At 42.5% G+C, this 19,254-nt stretch overlaps 3 protein-coding genes across 5 annotated transcripts; 2 read left to right on the forward strand and 1 right to left on the reverse strand.

The window, feature by feature from the left end:
* Positions 1 to 1,654: 1,654 nt before the first annotated feature.
* On the reverse strand, positions 1,655 to 5,268 carry LOC118422639 (collagen alpha-4(IV) chain-like). The gene is made up of 7 exons (XM_035830296.1): positions 4,686 to 5,268; positions 4,232 to 4,364; positions 3,841 to 3,914; positions 3,451 to 3,502; positions 3,149 to 3,235; positions 2,853 to 2,918; positions 1,655 to 2,572 (listed from the first exon to the last, which is right to left on the reverse strand). The coding sequence occupies exons 1-7, from the start codon at positions 5,160 to 5,162 to the stop codon at positions 2,091 to 2,093; spliced, it is 1,371 nt and encodes a 456-aa protein (XP_035686189.1). The 5' UTR covers positions 5,163 to 5,268; the 3' UTR covers positions 1,655 to 2,090.
* Positions 5,269 to 5,376: 108 nt separating this feature from the next.
* Positions 5,377 to 9,117, forward strand: LOC118422637. The gene is made up of 6 exons (XM_035830293.1): positions 5,377 to 6,502; positions 6,963 to 7,092; positions 7,369 to 7,487; positions 7,822 to 7,882; positions 8,065 to 8,136; positions 8,347 to 9,117. The coding sequence occupies exons 1-6, from the start codon at positions 5,930 to 5,932 to the stop codon at positions 8,826 to 8,828; spliced, it is 1,437 nt and encodes a 478-aa protein (XP_035686186.1). The 5' UTR covers positions 5,377 to 5,929; the 3' UTR covers positions 8,829 to 9,117.
* Positions 9,118 to 9,327: 210 nt separating this feature from the next.
* Positions 9,328 to 18,974, forward strand: LOC118422634 (fatty acid amide hydrolase-like). 3 transcript variants are annotated; one of them, XM_035830289.1, is made up of 20 exons: positions 9,328 to 9,733; positions 10,036 to 10,092; positions 10,551 to 10,588; positions 11,256 to 11,393; positions 11,615 to 11,674; positions 11,866 to 11,986; positions 12,311 to 12,403; positions 12,901 to 13,064; positions 13,390 to 13,475; positions 13,752 to 13,835; positions 14,198 to 14,275; positions 14,639 to 14,680; positions 14,847 to 14,882; positions 15,176 to 15,264; positions 15,609 to 15,645; positions 16,064 to 16,212; positions 16,525 to 16,587; positions 17,170 to 17,245; positions 17,446 to 17,530; positions 17,832 to 18,974. In XM_035830289.1, the coding sequence occupies exons 1-20, from the start codon at positions 9,581 to 9,583 to the stop codon at positions 18,028 to 18,030; spliced, it is 1,848 nt and encodes a 615-aa protein (XP_035686182.1). In that variant the 5' UTR covers positions 9,328 to 9,580; the 3' UTR covers positions 18,031 to 18,974. The 3 variants fall into 3 exon arrangements, with proteins under 3 accessions (XP_035686182.1, XP_035686183.1, XP_035686184.1); XM_035830290.1 differs by having other exon boundaries at positions 9,463 to 9,714; XM_035830291.1 differs by lacking the exon at positions 9,328 to 9,733 and adding an exon at positions 10,806 to 10,923.
* Positions 18,975 to 19,254: the final 280 nt, after the last annotated feature.

Here is a 19,254-nt window from a genome sequence, read left to right on the forward strand (position 1 = left end):
ACTGATTTCCAAGGCGGCCCTTGCAAAATAGGTGTTAGCCTTTTTACACATTGCTTAGAATATGTCAGTACAGAAGTAATTAGATGTTTGATTTATCACAAAAGAAAAATGTTGCTGACGTTTATTCACTCAGACACATAAATCACAATTGAGATAATTCTGTTTATCGCCAATATTCGTGGTAAAGCGTTTCATAATCACCCATATTGGTTTGATTGTCCGTAAGTGTTCATTCCAAGTTCATTACCTTTATGAATTGTGCCTTTGACTGGTAAGCATCCATTATCTTTTAGGCGACCTGATTTTGCGTTGTCGCCTTATCTTTGACAAGATGGCACACACACATACAATATGATTTTGTCTTAGAGGGTATGAAGCTGTCTGCACCAACCACTGTAACCTCGTGCTTGACCTGTAATCATATCTTTGGCATAAACAGCTCATAAATAGATTAGTTGTAAATCTCATTCTAGATGCTAATGATTTTACCATGGAGGCATTCATTAATGCTAAATGTAACTAAAATAGGGTTGCCCCAACCAAAATCCGATCCTTGGCAGGTTCAACTCGCAATGTGAAAACAAACCAAGCGCGCACGCACGAATTCAATGAACTCGGATAAGCGCAGTCCGACTTGTTGTAGATAACCTGGCAGGCCACTTGCAACATCCCGAGGCAAGACTAGATATCAACAAGGTAACATGTGACCTTCACCTTTGAACTACTGCTGCGGGTAATACAAGTTCTAACTACCAGCAGTCAGGACTTACGCATGGTAACAGAGTACGAGCTGCGTACAGGAGGAAGTTCTGTTGGCAAATTGGTCAGACTCAAAGATAGCGAGAGTACCATCCTCCGTAGTAACCGTGGTTAGCAAGCGAAAGTATTGAGCCAGCGGTCACTACGCAGGATGGTACTCTGGCTAACTCCGATAAAATTTTCTCAGAAAGCATCATAAGCCCATTGCCAAGGTAGCCTTTCTTCAGATTTAGTGAAAACAGTGGGTCGCGAAAAAGCCTTCATCCTAAAAATCATTTGCGATACATTTTTTTTCAATTGTTTGTACAAGAATATATCATATTGTGACGCTGTTGAGCATAGAGGTTGAGGACAATGACGTACAGCAAAACGAACTGAGTTACCGCCATCAGAGTATCTCTAAAAGTGTTAGGACCGCAGTTGTGTTCACAACCCCACATGGAAAGGGCAGATGATAACGTAAATATAAATTACGGAGCTGTATTTGTGATTACCAGCATCCCTGCATCCATGTTGTCTTTTGAAACTTTTATGGCCTCTTTCTCCATTCAATAACATGTTAAAGAGAAATGTATGCAGCATTATAGCTCACTATAGGGAGATTTTTCCACTCAGGGTGTTTTTTTAAGTTTGTTACTTGATATCCGCACAAGACTACTGGCGTTGAATGTTCAAAGAAGTTATTGATATTACTGACAACTTAGCCAGTCATCAATTTCTACAAAACGCGTTCAAAAGTGACAGTCTTGGCAAGTAATCGTTATTCAGTTTGGTGTAAATTCTCAATGCAAATTCTCAAAACCGTGCCGTCCATCTTCAGAACGATGACACCAGTAGGAATGTTCACCGATAAAACGTCCATCAAAGGGTTGCATGGATATCAGCACACTAAAGGCATAGTATCCCCAAACGTTTATTGCTTTTCTGGTTAGAAACACAGAAAGCTCTTTGCTATAGTCGATGATAGAACATGTGCAAATCCAGTCAAGATAAAGTAAAATATCAAACAAGGATTACAAAAATATCTTGTCTAATAGAAGTGATTTTTAAAATTCTCTGATCCTATTCCAGATATAAGTACTAGTGTTGTGCGTGGTTTAATCTTTGAGATTGAACACTATTACATGATGAGACAGGTACGGAGTCAACATGTTGTTTGTGTCAGAAATGATACAATTTCTTTTGAAAAATGCATTAGAGATGTATCGGCCTGTGTACAAGGAAATTTCATCAAGACATGACAAATGTCAATTGAAATTTAAAGCCTTTGAACTTGTCTTAGGTAAGGTTAAGTTTGTATTGCTGATGATAATGTCCATGATAAACAGGGTTCACTTGGTGCAGACGACACAGGTGAGCTCCCTCCCTTCCACGTAGTTAGGACACGGCAGGGGCCCACAGCGGGCTTCCACTGGGTAGAACAGCGCTCCGTTCTGGTTGGCGTGTCCGCCTGTTACGGCCTCAGGCTGTTCATCCACACAGACGTACTCTTTTGCAGCGGGGTGGTTGTAGTGACCAGCCATGAGGTAACCATCGTACTCCTGGGTCCAGCCGGTGGGGCAGATGTTACGGGCGGGGATCATCAACTTACTGCCGCGGGTTGGGACGTAGCAGACCGCACACGGGACGTCGTCATCGTGAAGGGAGGTGGAGCCAAACGGGACATTTGTGTCCAACTGGTACTCAGCTCCATACATGAAAGCCCTCGCATGATGGACTCCATCTTGGTACCTCCCCCACTGTGGGTTGGTGGGCAGACACTGGTAGTTGGTCCCGCCGCCTGGCTGGTTATGATCCGTACCTCCTGCTACACCTGAGAGGAGATACACATAGATATTTGTCAAGTGAAAAGGATGAAACAATTATCATCATCTTTATAGACTTACGACTCTTAACAACAATATAGGGCAAAAGACCGCGCCGTGCCGATAAGTGAAAGAAAACAATCGATCCTAAATTTGGTCGTAGCGTGCTGTCATATGCTGAAGAGAAACAATCCATGCATACACGAAACAATTAATGTCGTATATATGCTAACCATCTATAGAACAAATAACGTTCATACTACATGTTCAGATATGAGAAGACCTTACCAGAGTAGACAGTCGTTGTTCCAGAGCGACAAGTCTTCTTGCCCCAGCGGGTGTAAACAGCACCTCCTGTACAACAAAGGGGTAAGTGATGATGAATTTATTTTCTGCCTTTGGCTTTGTATCGCCAGAATCAAGTAAACAAATCAATGTTCCCAGTAAAGTATTCCAGTAAAGTATACCAATCTAACATATCCCATCGACGAATTTGCTTTGAAACTTTTAGGTATTGTAACAGATCCAAACACGACATGCGTCTGCTAAAAGAGCATGCACATATATCACACATGTACCCTCACCTACTCCGTTGTTAGCCGACGTTCCATGTTCGCCTTTTTGCCCTTTGGCCCCTTGCAATCCAGTTTCTCCTTTAGACCCCTTTGCTCCTAGAACAAATAGGTCTTGCCAATATACACATGTGACAACAAGTATTACTCGAGATAGAACGGGTTTACGAGCCAACGTTACAATGCAGACTATCTGGGAGATGGGATAAAAGATGTACAGTGCGTCGGTCGAAATGCAAAGCTGAACAGTTGTGCGAAAATAAAGGTTTACTTATCCATACCAAGGACGTTATATATAATGTCCTTGTCCATACCTTCTCCTGGTTCCCCGGTTGACCCAATGTCTCCTTTCTGTCCGGGGTCGCCCTGTTAAAAGCAGACCGTAAATGTTACCAAGTCTTCATGACTGTTGTCGACAAAACATAACGACATCAAACAAAGTTTAAACACGTGAAGTTTAGGACAGATCTGAAAAAAGTTCTTTATCTATAAAACAGAAGTTTTTAGAAAGCCGTCCGTATTATTTTGCTTATCGGTAAATAGTGGTGCACCTGGAACACAGCAGCAATCTGAAACAGAGCATTTTCGAAAACGTAGTTTGGTTTTAACATATTAATATGAAGCCTGGCTTCATTTCAGAATTCTGCTATGGATGCTCTCATCTGACAAATGAGTTATCTGCTCCGGGTGCTGTTCTACCTCACCTTCAGTCCCGGGGCTCCCGCCACACCGTCCCGTCCGTCCCGACCGTCCCGTCCCGCTTGGTTTTGACAACAACCTGTAAAGGAGCAGGAGTTAGAAAGCTCGCATTCCTCATGGCATTCTGATTTGAGAAGAGGAAATCCAACAAGACCTCATATCCTAAGTAATATGCTAAATACGTCAACTTAACTTGTATTATGTGCGTGTGGACCAGACTCTTTCCAAAACACGTGTTCCAAAAAGTCCAAGTGCTCCAGAGATATTATCGCAGCAAAATATACGCATCTCATCTCATCTACTTATAATCACACAACTGAATAGTTCAAATTACGCATGACCACATTCATGCCCATCAATTCTGGAGGAACAAACACATCTTGAAAAAAAATGTACCTAATCCAAGTGGAATTCGGACCGAGTTGGGCGCATCTCTCTTAGACCGTTTGTGCCCTTCCATCGTGGCGTTGTTGTTCTGTACCCCGGAGTCAGTCTCACCGACTGGCCCAGGCTGTTCTCCCTCAGGGCTCTGCACAGAACCGGTCAGGTAGGACGAAATGATACCTCAAGTCAATAGGTCATGTTTACTCACGTACTAGCTGTAATTTTGTGGACAGAACAGTGGTGGAAAGCAAAAAGCAAACGCACAATGTATTGGCAAAAACGAGCTTGTAGACTAAACATGCACCATACCTAGCAAGACGATGTGAGGCCTAAAAAGAGCAATGATTGCCCTGCTAGCTGGTTGCACTAGTCTGTCTCACAAACTTGATAAATACCTATATATGATATAAACATTGAAACTTCATATCTTGTAACTACTTCTACTGTTGACTACATGCCTACTTACAGCAGACGTTTGTTCGGCGTAGTTTGGTGGCAAACCCCCGACTCGGATCTGTGTTTCCAGCACGACAATCCGCTCCCTCAGAGACAGGACCATGGCCATGTCGTCGTGATCTCTCTGTGCCAGGGCTAGGAGCTTGGTTATCTCTCCGTCGCTTTTCTCAGCCTTTACTTGTAGTTTAGCTATCTCCTCTTGATCTCTGTCAGCCCTCAGCTTGCAGCTCTCAGTCGTCACAGTAAGGATAGCCACCTTTTCTTGTAGTTTAGCCATTTCTTCTTGATCCCTCTCCACCTTAGCCCGGAGGTTCCCCATCTCATGACCGATGTTCTGCACGATCACGGCCAGCACCACGGCGGAGGCGAACACCGCGGCGGCGCCGAGAACACCGACGAGCGAGCCGAGCGGGCCGCCCGTGCGCTCCCGGCGGGTGCTTCTCTCTGGCATGGTGAGGTGACCGTAAGGAAGCTTCTCAGTCGTCATTCTATACCGGTTTTGATAGTTAGTAAAGGTGTATAAGGTCTAGTGTGGCTCGTGACGGAGCAAAGATTGTCCCACCCGACAGTTCGGACGGCTCGGATCTCAATGAGGAAACAGACTTCGCCGCTGGTAGAAGTTATATCAAGCCAATTAACTCAGTCTATTGTTATAGATTACCACTTGCAACATCCCAAGGCAAGACTGGATATCAACAAAGTACATGTAATCTGTGATTTTATCTTTGAACTATGATATTTATATTTGTTCTCATTTGTACAAGGGCGTCAGAAAAATCTTTACGCCTCAAAACATTTACGAATTCTGCCCAAGCAATCGGTGTGCCAGATTCAGAGATACTCTATTTATTCTTTCTATCGATCGGTGTTTTTAACTCCATGAAAAATGGAGGTTTACTTTTTGGTGTGTCTGTGATTCCGGATATGTGTTGTCAGCATAATCTTTTTAACATCATGGTGGATTGTAATGATACATTTTGTATCATAGTTCAAAGGTAGAATGCCAAACAAATTGACTTGTTGTTATCCAGTTTTGCCTCGGGGTGTTGCAAATGACTTGCCAGGTTATCTACGACAATAGTAGGGCTGCGCTTATCCGAGTTTAATTGACTTGACCTGATCTATACCTGCGAGCTTGGTCTGTTTCCTCATTGAGATTCGAGCCTTCCGAACTGTCGGTTGGGACAATCTTTGCTCCGTCACGAGCCACACTAGGTCTTATCTACCTGTACTAACTACCACTTCTGGTGTAGAATGACGTCCGAGAAGCTTCCTTACGGTCACCTCATGCCGGAGAGAAGCACCCGCCGGGAGCGCACGGGCGGCCCGCTCGGCTCGCTCGTCGGTGTTCTCGGCGCCGCCGCGGTGTTCGCCTCCGCCGTGGTGCTGGCCGTGATCGTGCAGAACATCGGTCATGAGATGGGGAACCTCCGGGCTAAGGTGGAGAGGGATCAAGAGGAGATGGCTAAACTACAAGAAAGGGTGGCCATCCTTACTGAGACGACTGGGAGCTTTAAGCTGAGGGCTGAGAAAGACCAAGAAGAGATGACTAAACTACAAGAAAAGGTGGCTATCCTTACTGGTACGACTGAGAGCTTTAAGCTGAAGGCTGAGAGAGATCAAGAGATGACTAAACTACACGAGAGTGTGGCTACCCTCAAAACAGCAGCCGAGAGAGATCACGATGACATGGCCAAACTCCAAGCTCGGGCCGAGAGAGACCAGGAGGTGTTTCTGTCCCTGAGGGAGCGGATTGTCGTGCTGGAAACACAGATCAGAGGCGGGAGTTTCCCACCAAACTACGCCGAACAACAAGAACCACCTGATGTAAGTAGTCATATAATGCTAGTGGGGTGGTAACGGAATTACACCGAATAAGTGCCTGTTGCACAAAGCCTACCATGCATGGCCTCCCGACCTTCCCACAACCATGGTTGGGAGCGGTTCGGGAGGTAGGTCGGCTGTGGTCGGCTGCGCCAGCCGAATGTTTTAATTGAAAATATGACTCTTAGACTGCCCCCGACCTACCGCTAACCTTGGTTGACTGGTGGTCGGGAGCTACGTTCGGCTAGATATGTGGTTACAGAGCTAGGTTAATTTTCATTACGGACTCTACAAACAGAAAGCCAACCACAGTTATCTTCGATCCATACACGGTCCGGCTGGGCAGGCCCCGTCTATATTAAAGTAAACTACAAACCAAGGACTTTGGTTTTTCACAAAATACACAAGTAAAAATGACGTACTGACTAGTGGTATTCCTTCCTGCCCGACCACTTCTATGTAGACGCCTGAGGGAGAACAGCCTGGGCACGGGGTACAGGACAACAACGCCACGGTGGGAGGACTTGCGCATGCGCACAGGCGCTCCAAGAGAGATGCTCCCGGCAACTCGCTCCGACTCCCACCCATATCAGGTATATCATTTTCAACACGCATTTTTTCTTACAGAATGGGCATGAATGTGGTCGTGCGTAATTACCTTCGCCAGAATGGCAATGTTATGTTTTGTGTCTTGTGTCAACAGCATATAACTAGAGTGGCTTTGGATGGATATTCATGATACATGTTTTGGTATTTGGGTAGCAGTTACAGAAAGGAAGGTCCTAGATCCTGTTTGAAAATGGTTTACCTGACACTTCTGTCACACGAAATAGTTACAACTCACAATTCATCGACCTTGTACCCTTCAGGTTGCCCACAGGGACCGCCTGGTCCCGCGGGACGGGACGGGGTAGCAGGACGGGACGGACGGGACGGAGTCCAAGGCTCGGCCGGACCGACTGGACCGACCGGACCTGTCGGCTTACAGGTGCGAAACTTATCCTGCTTTGACGTTAGAAATTGTGTCGTTAACGCATTAATAGAGTAGGTTTATTTGCAAGTTCTTGCCGGAGGGCTAATTGCAACATGGAACATACAAAATATACATGTATAGTAAACATACATAAGATAAAAGACTTTGGTATAGATAACAATGGTGACAAGTGGAAACGAGTGACTATTCTATCAATGTTATGGACTGCTGAGAGCTAAGAACTAAGCATTTGGGGTTTGACATATTTTCTGGAAGCAGTGGAAGATGATTATTAATATTGGAAAGGTTTTTATGGCATTGCAGGGTTTTACTTTTTTCACTATTTCAGGGTCCAGCCGGGGACAAGGGAGACACAGGGCCACCGGGAAGAGACGGGGCGCCAGGCGCAGGTGATGACTTCTTTCATTGTTGTTAATCGAATATAACGTTACATTCACCAAAACTACTTTCACCAAAACCTGGAGTTTCATGTGGCTGGCTAGCTCCATTTAGGAACGTCGCACTTCATGTAGATGCAATATTAGATAGAAGTAGATACTGCAAGTAACACTTCTTTTTACAATCTATCCAGGAGGAAGTGTGTACACCCGATGGGGGAGGAAGACTTGTGCTGATAACAGCGGAGCAGAGCTGGTGTACTCGGGTAGGGTGTTTTTACCTGTATTACTAAATTTTGTTATGTTTTGTTGAATATAAAATGCAATGATTTAGCTTTGATGCCATATTCTATCAGCTGTACCACACTGCCAGTTCCACAAGTTAACTTTTGAGGTGGTATGCAATGAACAACATTTACCAAAGATCTCACTATGTCTAGATGCTCAAACGTCTGGGAAATTTTGTTTGATCTCAGGTGTGGCAGGAGGTACGCATTTCAGTCATCCAGGCGGCGGGACCAACTACCAGTGTCTGCCCACCAACCCACAGTGGGGGAGGTACGAAGATGGAGTCCAAGGGACCAAGGCTTACATGTACGGTGCTGAGTACCAGTTGGACAGAAACGTCCCGTTCGGCTCCACCTCCCTTCTCGATGACAACGTCCCGTGTGCGGTCTGCTACGTCCCAACCCGCGGCAGTAAGTTGATGATCCCCGCCCGTAACACCTGCCCCACCGGCTGGACACAGGAGTACGATGGCTACCTCATGGCTGAGTACTACAACCACCCCGGTGCTACAGAGTACGTCTGTGTGGATGAACAGCCGGAGGTGATACAGGGTGGACACGCCAACCATGACGGCGCGCTGTTCTACCCCGTGGAAGCCCGCTGTGGGTCCCTGCCGTGTCCCCACTATGTGGAAGGGAGGGAGCTTACCTGTGTCGTCTGCACGAAGTGAAATCTGTAGTCATCATTTAACCTTAGTTTCTGAGGGTCTATAATGTAGCAAAACCAAAACCCTACAACATTCGTCAACACAAGTAAACAAAAACTGTTGGTATGTTCACAACACTGTTAACAGTTATCTGGAATGAGGATTACAGAATAAAGATCACTTCATAAAATCACATAAAAAAGAATAAATAAGAAAGATCACATAAAAATATGTTTCTTGAATTCTTGTTTGTTATGCTACTTCAATCAGATTTGACCTAAGACTATGAACTATATCCAAGCCTTCTGGAGTTATGCTGTCCATCCACAAACACAGCTGTTGGCGCTACATGCAAACTGTTACAAGATTACATATAACGGAGTACACACTTAAACCAAGGAGGTTGAAACAATGAACCTCCTTGCTTAAACGTCACACATACACACAAACGCTACCGAAAACATAACGTTCTTGGCGACGGCAATGAAAGTCACATAAAATACCTTCGTGCTTCTCTTACTGAACTGGGTTTATACATTAGTCTACCACTGTGATATTTAAACGACACTCCGATCCGCGCTCCATCAGCTCTCTTACTTGCATTTCTTTTCAGTACTGACAGGTGTCGTGCATGTGCGGTACCTTGACCCACTACGAGCGAACTTTCACCCATGTACTTTGACCCCGCTACGTGCGAAGAAGGACTTTCATCTTCCTTTGATACATAATTTTTAAAAACCTGTTACAACTACTGCATAGTTAGTCACAGGAGAAAGATGGACGTGGGATCTTCCCTGTTTCTGCTCGGTTCGTCTGCTGTTGCGGTATGGTACATCTTCGTTCGCCGAGCCACCGGCGGGCCCGCAAACTTCCTGCACCGGAAGACTGGAAAAGCCGACCCCTCGGCCGGGTACGGTCTAAAAACTGCAGTAAGAAAACACTTTACCAGTATACCAGTGATACACAGATATAAAGAGACTATGGGCTTGTAGGTTGTCAAGTTATTGCATTTGCTTCGTATGATAAAACGACTATCTTTGAATCTAAAACTTTTCAGCTAACGTTAACTTATATGCATAACTTTCTAAAGCATTCCAACTTGCAATTGTAATAATCTGCTAAATGTGTCGTCCATACAAACAATGCTGATATTAATCAGAATTTGTATCATACATCATGTCATGGTAACGGTTAACGTTAACGTTGAATATTTCATATTTCTACTTTCCAGAGTTTACCTCCCGTGACTGGGTTCCCGCTGAAGATCCTCACAACTGTTCTCAACTCTGTGAGTTACTCAAAAATTCCTATAAAACTGTAGAGACTCTTATTGCTAAAAGTGTGGCCTCCTTGCTAAAAGGAGCAATCTAGGAGCTCTTTTCATTACACCTTATGTTCTCACAGCCCTATATTCCAACACGACTTACCCTAACATAGAGGTGGAACATCGGGGCCTGTGAACATAGTGGCATGGGAATATGGGACTGATCTCATTCAAAACACATTTACACAACTATGATCATTTTACCAGTGGAAAAATTGGTCCTTTATGTGATTTTATGGATATTCTTTACAAGATAAGTTTTACAGCAGCAAAGCATGTAAACTGTTTCCTTAAAAGAGCATGTGAACAAAATGAAACTTTGTATTTATCTATTTAACAACACGTCATTCTTTATCTCATTCAATCCCTTCTCCATCCGAACGTCATCTCATGGTTTTGTTTTTGTCTTTTTCTTTCTTCAGGTCTTTGGGACAAAAATTCTCATTCCCAATGCATACAAGTGAGTAGTACATGTTCCCAGCAATCATCCTCCTGACTCCCATGTTTCATGTTTCATTCTCTCTTATCCTCCAATGGGCCAAAGTATGATCATGATTCTACTCTAGCTCAGCCCTAAAAAATTATTCCTTCCACCATCGACCGTGTGCATTTTTCCAACATGAAGTCAAAAGATCACGTACCTCCAAGTTTTTTTTTTTACTTTCTTAATGCCATAGCCCCAGCCTTAAGAGTTGATGCTCTTGCAAGCCAGGTATTCCAAAGTGAGGTCGTTGACCTTGGCAGACCAGCTGTCTATGGAGGTTAGGTGGACAGACCTGTTCCAGCATATGTAAGGTACAGTTCATACGAAGGCCCATAAGTATAATCAAAAGCCTATTACTGTTGACTGTGTCAGTGGATTATGTTGCCCTATTGTCAACAAGACGGTGTAGGACTATAATGCTGCAGTACCTTTAAAAGCTGATAGAGGGCCCAATATTGCCATTTTTGGTACCTCAATAACTAGTAACATTCCATAACTCATTTTAAAACATCAACCCAACAAACAGAACCAAAACAATGCTTCCTGTCAGAACCCAAAATACATGCCCTCCCCATATCAGAGCGTAGACAAATATTCTAAGATAAACCTTTTGAAATGTTTTCTCATTGCTTTTTATTGCCAGGAATTCCAACGGTGATCTCCTGAGGAAGATTGTGATTCCAGAGGACCCCACCATGTATCCCATCATGCCATTTGATGGTCCCAGCATACCTTTGGGCAGCAAGACCTCCACTGACCTTGCTGACCTCACACGACCCAGGTGAGCATTGAATTTTTTTAAATTGTGGGGTGGCGTGGGGTGGGGTGGGGTGGGGGGTTGCTGTTATGTTGTTTGTTCAAAACATTAATGCCAAAAAGTAGTTACTCAAGCAACTAGATATTCAGTTGCTTCAGTAACTGTTTTTTGGCATATCTTATTACCTGGATGTCTAACCTTGATTGACATAAGTACTTAATGGTTTTTGCCCTCTTTCAACTTAGATCGAGGTCCCCAGATGACTTTCACCACTGGGAAGTGGCAGACTTCATACAGGCCTACACGTGAGGGGACTTTGCTATTTGAGTTTGAAAAATCATGCAAAAATCAAGTCATTCTCTTTCATTAAAATTCATGTATTAGCAACCTTATCAATATGCACTGGTTGAAGACAACTACTGCAAACTATTTGGAAGAGTGATATACTGTATTTCTGCAAGACTAAAATATGTATATGTTTTTTTGCATTGCACAGCTCAGAGACCATGACACCCACAGAAGTTGCAGAGCGAGCCATCAGGGCCATCCAGGACAGTGACAGGAGGAAACCTCCACTAAGGGCCATCATTCAGTACAATGTGGAAGAAATAAGAAAGGTACAGGCTATTTTTAAAGCAGTTTTCTAAATTTCTTTACACAAGTCACCATGAACATATAGCAACGTGAATCAATATGACATCTGAATTTACGTACAACACTAAATGAGAGACACCGAAACATAAGCCAAGTAAGTACCCACTGGTTGTGAAAAAAGAATTCCCCCATATCCTATATTCTACCAAACCTGATGAGATTATTTTTGGAGGGCATTTTCCATCCTCTTATAGAAAAACTGTCCAGTTGTTGAAAATATGACACTGTCCAAAAGATTGACAATACAACATGTACGTGTGTACAAGGCATTTCCTTCTAACTTACAGATGGCTGCTGCCTCGACTGAGCGGTACAGAAACAACTCCCCCCTGTCCCCACTGGATGGAGTTCCAGTCTGTATTAAGGAGGAGCTTGCTGTGGTGAGAATGTGAAATAAGAATTTGAAAAAAAGCAAAAGTGGTCAGAGAATTTGTAAGCTAAAATCATGCAGAAGGTTAGGCATGTTTTTTAGTTCTAGATTTTCTGTTGGAATGCTCAGAAGGGCAACTTTTATTCAAGTGCAATTACTACATTGTTTTTCTTGAGTTTTGCTAGCATGTAAGGTTTGGATACTGTCTCTTCTTAACTGTGCTGAAATGGTCCACATTTAGTGCAAAAATATTTGACCAGTTGTTATAAAACCAAGATTTTTATTAACAAGTATGAGTTGTTTATGTGTCACCATTTCTGCTGGTAGAGAACCTGACCAAAGTCTGTAGATTCAAATATATTCAAGTCAAAACATTTCAACATCGATTCATGTTTCTTTAGGTCAATCATTGTCAATGGATTCACTTAGAATATAGGATTTATAAATAGAAGACCACCCTAACACAATCATAGCATTCTAATTGGAGTCTTAAATGTTTACATGTAGGTGCCTTACTACCACCGGAGTGGTACAGACTGCCTTGGCTGCGACGCCCCTTCTACTGTAGACTCTACTGTCGTGGCCAAGTTACGGGAGGCAGGCGCGGTCATTCTGGGCGTGGCCAACATGCACGAACTGGGGATGGGAGTTACCGGATGTAACCCTAACAAGTAAGGACACTGGGTTTCGGCAAAATGTTTCTGCTGAAAAGCATGCTTTAGAGTAGCTTTAGTTTAGATCCGAAGAAGTGAACTCATTTCAACAGAGATTGCTCGGTGTAAGCAAGGAGGTTAAAACCTCCTTAGGTGTAAGATACAGTTTTGTCATTTTGCGGATGGCTCATGCCAACTTGTGAATACCCATTTAACCCAGAGTATTTCATGTACAAGTGCAAATTCATGTGATTCCACAGGCTTTGTGGGTTGGTCAAAACCCATACAACCCATAGTTCTTCTTATACATGCTGTTGATGTTAATATTCCTATACTTCCCCAGGCTCCATGGGACAGCCAGGAACCCATATAACCCACAGCACTTCACAGGGGGCAGCTCCAGTGGGTCCGCTTCTGCAGTGGGTGCAGGTCAGTGGAATGGGAAAACTTTGCAGTACTAGAGTCAGGGTATGTTGTTGGCAAAGCCAAAGAATAACCTGTTTTGCACATGTGCCTTAGTAGAGGTTTGTACTGCCCAAGTGCTGTGTAGTTCATATTGTAGAAACTGACCTTCAGTCTTTATGCTTTAGATCTTCCTTTTGTCCCTGCTCTTTAATTTAGTAACCTGGTAGCTGATCTAGTAAGGAGGGGTAAAGTTGACGATTGCCTTTTGATTAATCACTTATTATGTTGATCATCTTCCAGGGATTTGTCCCATCGCCATAGGAACTGATGCAGGTGGTTCTGTACGCATCCCTTCAGCCTTGTGTGGGGTGGTGGGCCTGAAAGGTGAGCTCTGAGTCTTTTTTCATTGTATTGAAAAGAGAGAGCAATTCCTACTCCTTTTGAATATGCATTGTTTTTATATCGATCAAACTATCATTGTCTATGTGAAGATTTTACTAATTGCAGCTTTACTTGCTATGCGATTTGGATGCCATATAATTTTCAAACATGTTGTGAGAGAACTAACCACTGACAAGAATGTAAGGCAGCCAGTACCATATCAAGACAGCTGAATTTGCATGACACTTGTATGGCTGTCCAAAGAAAGCCTTCAGTTTACAATCATGGTGATGTATGTGACATGAGGCTCTAACTAAACAAAGACTATAAACATCAAGTTGTGCACTTTCCCTCCCCACAACCAGGTACCTTTGGACGAGTGAGTGACCATGGTGGTAAACTGCCAGACACCCCGTGTGAATGTGCCTCACTCCTGCATGTCGGTGAGTCAACTGAAGCTAATACAGACCCTCATACAGACCTCTGACCATTGTAGAGTATCCATTTGTATTCTCGAAGCTTATCTCAGTGTCTATTTGATCTGTTTGGATGATAATGCACAGAATTTGCTCAAAGTTTGCATGAAGATGATGTGGGACAGTGTTCTTCTGCATTATGGCAATTGTTGCAGACATCATTATGTAATGTTATGTAATGTACACTGTTTCAGTTGTAACATTTCCATGGTACTGCTAGGCATGGGCACCAGATCTTGTTCACCCATTGTACACTGTACATACACAGTAGTACCTTACCATATCCACATCATTACGGGTCGTTGACCCCCCATGAATGTTCCTCCTCAGGTCCCATTGCTGCTTCTGTCAGGGATGCTGCCATTGCCTTTGGTGAGTTAACCTTAACCTTCTGCCTATCATGGGCACTTCTGTGCACTAAAGTTGCACTGGGAATCAACAAATCAGCAGGTCTAGGGTTAACTTGAGTTGAATTCTGCAGGATCTTCAAAAATCGTCCTCTTTATTTGGACATCATGATCTATTTTCTGTCACACAGCACTGACAGCAGGGCCTGACCCCAAGTACCCTCATGGTAAGTTGATCATACACGCAAGTGTGTGTAACTGTTTCTTAATTTACAGTTTACCTATTTTTGTATAGTTGGACAGAAAATCTGTGATATTACAAAACTTGAATATTAGCTACACAACTTATGCGGTACTGGGGTACGTAAAATATACTTCACATTCCAACAGCATTGTAGAATGGTGCATTGTAGGAGTTTTAGTCACCAATCAGGAAAAGACAGTTTCAGCTTTCCAAGAAAATGGTTTCAAGAAGAATGGGCCATCTCAACAAGATTTCTTTTGATTGGTGTTCCTCCAGGTTTGAACCAACCAATCATCAACCTTGAGAATCTTGACAACACCAACCTGACTGGTATCCGGGTGGGGGTGGACTGGCGCTACCTCAGGGTCAGTTGGCAAGGAAACAACCACACTTCATTCATACATGGAGTTCTACATGGATACTCAGAACAGAACTCTCTATTAACTTAACACAATCTTCTTGTTGTTGGTATTGTATGATGTGTCCTGTAAGTAACATAGCTGTGATCATTAGATAGATAAATACAATTCTGTATGCCACTGTTTTACTTTGTAATTAGCCTTTGGACATGATCTTGCAATAAAGTCCTTATATTAAAAAGAAACTATAGGGCCAGTTTTTTAAATAGAACTGGTTGCTTCTTTCCTGTTACAGTACTGTAAGTGATGACAGCCTTGTACTGATATTGTTGAATTTTTTCCCTGCTCAGCATTCCTCCAACTGTATAGTTGCGGCTTGTGAGAAAAGTAAGACATCAGATTCTGTTATTAGCACATTTAGATTGAATCATCATGAAACCAAGCAGATGTTCAAACATACAGTGAGCTATAGAAAGTCAGAGTTTTCTCAAATTTGTCTCTGCTTGGATACTTACAACTAAATGATTGTAGTCTCATGTGCAAGTAATGTTGTCAGTTATGGATATGTAGATTAATGGAACCAAGGACAATGTATCACATAGTTTTATCATGGAAACTCATCTGGTAGTAATCATAGTACAATGCTAAACTTTCTTTCAACACAAAAGAATACACAGATCAAATTTTCAACGACCACTGTCGCCCTCTTTAGGATCAATACTGAGTCATCAGTATTGATCTGAAGAAGGCTGTGATCACATAGTTTTACTGGTGTAAGCTTGGGGTGCTCCACTACTGTTTGCAGCGATCGAGCACCTGGAGAACTGTGGCGCGAACATCGTGGACGTGCAGATCCCAGAACTGGAGGAGGCGAGAATCGCTCACACCTGCATCGTCGTCATGGAGATGGCTGCTGCAATGGCGGAAAGTTTCAGTAAACAGTACGACAAGCTGGTACGTAACTATGTTTTCTGTAATTCAGGTTCATTGAATACACCAATTAACAGTTTATTTGCTTTAACAATTGATGAGATGTTATGTAAAAAATAGAATTATTATCATTGTGTCTGTAATGAGATTATATATAATCAAGAATACATTTAATATAATATATTTAGAATACATACGCAACATCAATGCAATTTTTCACTTTTACATAGAAATGAGTTGAATTTTCTATATTGTCAATCTTTCCATTTTTATCCTTTAGTTCCAGTGTCCTTTTAACTATTTTGGAAGGTGACACATGTTTTCTGTGTTTGACAGACACTGCCCAGTCGTGGACTACTGGCCATGAGAGACACTGTCCCAGCTTTTGACTACATCCAGGTAAGTCACGAATCGTCTTAATTCCTGTATGTGTAGTTCCTTGTGCAAATTGGCGTTATGGAGAGGAAAGAACGAGTACCTTTTTTGCAAGATGCAGCAACCACTGACAAGAGAAGTGTACTAACCTGGCTTGTGATATCATGGATAGTGATAGGACCTCTGAAATGTAGTGTTTTTTGCTGTTTTTTTTATTTGTTTGAACCTTATTTTATTCATAAGAAGCTCAAAATGGTCTACAGGCGGCTTTTTGTTGTGGTCATGAGGGAGGTAAGGGTCAGATAGAATATAACAGAGATACAGATTACATCGAGTCCTAATAAATCTATCAATGTATAATACATGGTACAAAAACATATAGTAGCTCAGGGTTTATGAATCATCATCAGGTCCTTGTCCGTTCATTTTGGAGTCTCTTAATTTCTTACAGGAGGTCAGATTTGGAGCCGTACATTCCTAATTATGCTGTGAAACAGAAGTGAAACAGAAGTAGTGCAGGAGGTTATTATGATGATTCGATTCATGCTTTAAGGCACCAAGCTTCCACTCATATACAGCTCTGCAATATCAATTTCCATCTTGTAGGCCATGAAGCAGAGGACTCGCACCATGAATTTTCTGAAGGAGATCTTCAACAAGGTGGATGTGATCATCACACCTGGTCAGTAGAAGCTTCTTATTACTATTAGTCTTCACAAATAATTTTCAGTTAAACTCTAAATATCATTTGTAATCCATGTATTTGGTCATGGTAATCTGTTTCTTAGCTTAATATACAGGAACTGTTGGAAGTACTCTTAGTACATAATATGTATTATACAATTTTGGTTGACTGTAATGATACTGTACTTTGTCTAACAGGCACTGGTATACTAGCACCTCGGACAAACCCTGGTGAGCTGACCTACGGCAAGGCCCCAGATGAAAAGGACAGTGCTCTCATGAGGTTTGTAGACTATGTTTGAAATATTGCATAATGAACGAAGGACAGATGGAAAGAAGGAAGAAAAGGTGAATGGAGAAAGATTGTAAGACACATCGACATGTGTGACAACAATAAACATTATTGTACAAAGAGGCTACTCGAAGTTATCTGCCTAACTGGTTTGGGATGATATACTAGTAACTGCCATTCCACGTAACACACCAGCTGATAATCTAGTTGTACCTACTGAAGTAGGGTTTATTTTTGTCTTAAATGAGCTCAGCTCAATATTCCAGTAAGTCTGTCTGCTCCCTTCCACCAGATACATGTTCCTGGGTAACCTGGCCGGCATCCCCGCTGTGACCGTCCCCATTGGTTACAGCAGCAACAACAACCTTCCCATGAGCCTCCAGGTGCAGGCGGGGTGGTGGCAGGAGGGTGTGATGCTGAGGGTGGCCCATGCTGTGGAGAAGGGCACCAAACATGCCAAACCTCAGGTCCACTTCTCCCTGCTGGGCTAACTACGAGTCATCCAAATACTGTAAATGCATTTAATTTCGTGGCAGCAAGAAAATGGAGTATTTGCAGTGGTTTTGCGTTTGTGGTAGCACCCTACACTGCAGTCCCATACTGTAATGGAAAAATATTCTTGATAGTTTTAGCTTGCGGTAGTACAGCCACCACAAGAACCATTAACATAAAACCACTGCGAACATTTCTCCATTTACAGTAGAGTGTAAAATGTAACATTCCCTCACTTCTAAAAGTTCTAGGCTTTACTAGCCTGGTGTATAGACATGATTGTCATTTATATATTTGCCTAAATTATAGTTGGGAGCTCCGATTGGGTCTGAGCAAAGAGTCACATGGTCTTTATAATGACATGGTAGCAGGGTTCGGACGTTCCAGCCCCCTTACACTGCTTCTGAGGTATTTTGATTTCCAAAACATTGCAGGACATAAGGACCAAACATTTAAATGAGCATGGGGACCAGACTATTCCACATAGAAGCAATCATTGGAGCAAACCAGAGCTAGAATAGATGAATTCCAAACTGAGGATCGAGCAATTATTGAGATGGAAACAGTTAAAAAGACATCAACAGCTCCAGTCAAAATGATCCTGAAGTAGAGTTACTTAGTGGTAAATGCTTTCTGCTTATAATCATGTTTTCACAGATATGTCTTTATTTCTTGATTAACAGAGTTACCAAAAATCTTTATGAATATATGGCTTTATTGTTGTTTATAGGCCTTGAGGCAAATGCAGAGAGCAGTTGATTGACTTTGAAGTGCTGCCTGGTTTATGATATAAATCATAGCTACGGCTATAAAAACTATCACTAGCATATTATAATAAAGGGAACAAGATGACTATAAATTTATGACACTGAGGTCAAATGAATATTAGTTTTATGATGTATGGTTTTATTTAGTAAAGACATCACAGGCATGAAATTTAAAACCTGAATTGCGTCCTTATTACAAAAGGTTTAACGTTACAGCAGATCACATAAAAAGTCATAGGACATATACGATACAATCCATGTATCAACTGCTTTAAAACTAGCGTAAAAACATCGAGTGTCATTTAACTACAATCCTCTATAGAGCAAGATAGATTTGTACTAGGTCTGTAATGCTGGTGACTTGTTTTGTTAGCTGACACAGTGCAGCCCTAGAACCTGTCAAGTCAACCTCCTCCTGTCACAAAAGAACTTTTCTTCCTGCTACTGTTGAGCTAT

Source organism: Branchiostoma floridae, chromosome 9 (assembly GCF_000003815.2).
Source record: "Branchiostoma floridae strain S238N-H82 chromosome 9, Bfl_VNyyK, whole genome shotgun sequence".
Taxonomy (NCBI): Eukaryota; Metazoa; Chordata; class Leptocardii; order Amphioxiformes; family Branchiostomatidae; genus Branchiostoma; species Branchiostoma floridae.